This window comes from Coenobita brevimanus, chromosome 1 (assembly GCF_032717465.1).
Source record: "Coenobita brevimanus isolate Jiangsu-jjx chromosome 1, ASM3271746v2, whole genome shotgun sequence".
NCBI classification, from domain to species: Eukaryota; Metazoa; Arthropoda; class Malacostraca; order Decapoda; family Coenobitidae; genus Coenobita; species Coenobita brevimanus.
Genome location: NC_136954.1, coordinates 66,096,908 through 66,099,543, shown reverse-complemented (window position 1 = coordinate 66,099,543; position 2,636 = coordinate 66,096,908). Strand labels below are relative to the sequence as shown.

The 2,636-nt window shown below is 53.4% G+C and overlaps 1 protein-coding gene across 1 annotated transcript; it reads left to right on the top strand.

Moving 5' to 3' along the window:
- Positions 1–564: 564 nt before the first annotated feature.
- Positions 565–1,805, top strand: LOC145407409 (uncharacterized). The gene is made up of 2 exons (XM_080278364.1): positions 565–1,114; positions 1,381–1,805. The coding sequence occupies exons 1-2, from the start codon at positions 565–567 to the stop codon at positions 1,803–1,805; spliced, it is 975 nt and encodes a 324-aa protein (XP_080134490.1).
- The last annotated feature ends 831 nt before the right edge of the window (positions 1,806–2,636 follow it).

The following is a 2,636-nucleotide window of genomic DNA, read 5'->3' as shown; positions in this document are numbered from 1 at the left end:
GTGTAACTCGTCAAAAAGAAACCCCCCCATCCCTCCCCGTCTCCGCCACACCAGAGAGCTCTTATAATCTGAGAACTCTTGACTGGCAATACTCAGGCCAATTTAAAGAGCGTGGCAAAAGCTGACAGGAAAAGAGCGTGTTAGTCTATTCATTTACCCAACACTTTAATGGTATAAACATTATCCAGGCGCTTTCTTTAGTTAGCCCTGTCTCATACCTAACACGTTAAGTTACAGCCACGCTCATTGGTCGGCGACAACTGGTGTGCTCCGCCCCTAATGTTGAGAGCAAGTATGACTGGCTGGCATGTGTGAGGTGGGAGGAGCTTTGTGGGACTCCGGGATGCTGGGTTGTGATAAGTGCCAGTCTGTGTGGAGGGTGTACAGTTGGCTGCATTAATCTGCTCACGCCGGTGTGTTTACATTATGTGCTGCTGCCATGACCAGTGTGCCGTGAACTGAGTGCCGCCCCGCGAGTGCCGCCCATGTGCCACATCGCAGTCACCCGCCCCTCAGCCCAGTCGCACCTCTGAACACTAAGACACTATACCCCGCTGACACGCCATGTCCGGGGCAACAGTCAACTCTGGCGTGGGCGATAAGCCGCAGTCCGCCTTCAGTGCCGTCGTCAGGAAAAGTTTCTCGTCTTTCTCAGTAGACTCTATCCTGAGCGGAGGAGAATCCCGGACGGCGCGGCACGGTGAGGAGGGTCAAGAGGGTCGTAGTTGCCCTGGTCCCACCCACACGCATACACATAACCACACTACAGACTTTCTATTGCGGGAGGACCGGACCGCGGACTCCTGTAAGAAAGATCGGGAAGCAACGGAGCGGACGTCGCCGCCTCCGCCGGACTGTGAGGACGAGCGGGAGGAGGACATCCACGTGGACACAGACACCGAGGACGAGAAGGAGAGAGATGGGTGTGAGCGCGTGCCGGCCCAACCCGTCATCAGACCCACCGCCCTGGGACCCCTGCAGGACCCGCGCCTGGCCGCCCTGGGTCACACGGGCCCGCCGCCCCCGCACTCCCTCCTGCCGCCACACCTTCAGACGGGGCTTTGGCCCTCCCTCCCCCTCCTCCATCACCAGCTCTCCCTTAGGGCACTCAGCAGTAAGTTCACCGTGCCTCCTGCTATCTATTATTTAATTTATAGTACCACACTGGTACCGCCTCTTTACCCTTGTGGCCTCACAGCTCCAGTACCTAGGGAAACAATGATTATCTTTTGTACCTGTCAGTAAGTCTGTATGATGGAAGTGTTATCTGAGTAATGGCGTGATGCAGGCAGTATGTCTGGCGCCCCCAGCTATCACTAGCTCAGTAAGTCAGTTCCCCCCTGCACCCCAGCTGTTGACTGTGCCACCTCGCCCCCACAGAGACACCTGAGCCGCCACGCTTCACGGGCCCCATGAAGGTGACACTGAGGAAGCATAAGCCCAACAGGAAGCCTCGCACGCCTTTCACCACCCAACAGCTGCTCTCGCTGGAGAAGAAATTCAGGGAGAAGCAGTACCTCAGCATCGCAGAGCGGGCAGAATTTTCCGCCTCGCTGAACCTGACGGAGACGCAGGTGAAGATCTGGTTCCAGAACAGACGCGCCAAGGACAAGCGGCTGAAGGAGTCGGAGATGGAGCGCCTCCGCCTTGCCTCCGAGCCGCTGGTGCCTCCCAACCCTTTCCTGCCGCCCGCCTCCCTCCTGCCGCCCTTCCTGCTCAACAGCCCCTTCGTCCAGAGCATGCGCCACCCCCTGGGGCCCCCCACTGTGCCGCCGCCCACTGCCTCACCGCCCACTTCACACTAGCACCAGGTCTGTCCCTAACTTGTAGGTCGCGGCCGATGCTAGTCACCAACACCCGAACAGGCGTCAGTGGTCTCCCTGGCTCACCACACACACACACACACACACACACACACACACACATACACACATACCTGAAATCACCACACAGGACCTTCCTTTATTCCACACATACCACATTAATTTTCTTCTCACATTAATTACCACGCAGGAGTACTCACATTAGCACACCAGCAAAGTCTACATGTCTATATATTATAACTCACTTTACAGTCAAGCAATCATGACATAATTCCATCTTACACCGCATAACGCAGGCTACAGTACCACACGAATAATCTCTCTCCCCCCCCCCCATCAAAACACACCAGTTCTATCCAACATACTTTAAACAACACCACACGCTTAGGACACACCGCCTTCCCACACCACACAATACCATACTGACCCCTAAAATCTGATAACATATTTTTCGTCTTAATCAGTCTATCATCGGTCGATTTTATTTAGCCAGGGAAGGATTAATGAATGTTGTAAGTTAGCCCCCAAGTTCATAAGGTTTCATCCAAAGCTGAATAAAACTACCTGTAAATCTCAAGAATGAAATGAGGAATACGTCATCGTACTGAAAAGGTTACTTCATACACTCTGAGCTCGTGTTTTCAATTGCTTCCCAGATTTCAGAACACCTTTTAGCAATTTAGTTTGCCTATTATACCTTTCTGTCAGCAGTGTCACCAAGGCAAACCGAGTTGGAACTAAAAGTAGATAAATAACGCGAAAGAAAATATCTGGGGTGTCACAGGCATAATAAATCGAGGCAATGGAGGTGCT

What these genes read in the sequence shown, in the direction of transcription:
- LOC145407409 (XM_080278364.1), top strand. Translation starts at nt 565, where the DNA reads ATGTCCGGGGCAACAGTCAACTCTGGCGTGGGCGATAAGCCGCAGTCC. An exon ending in CTCCCTTAGGGCACTCAGCA is followed by an intron (nt 1,115 to 1,380) that starts GTAAGTTCACCG and finishes TCGCCCCCACAG; the next exon opens with AGACACCTGAGCCGCCACGC.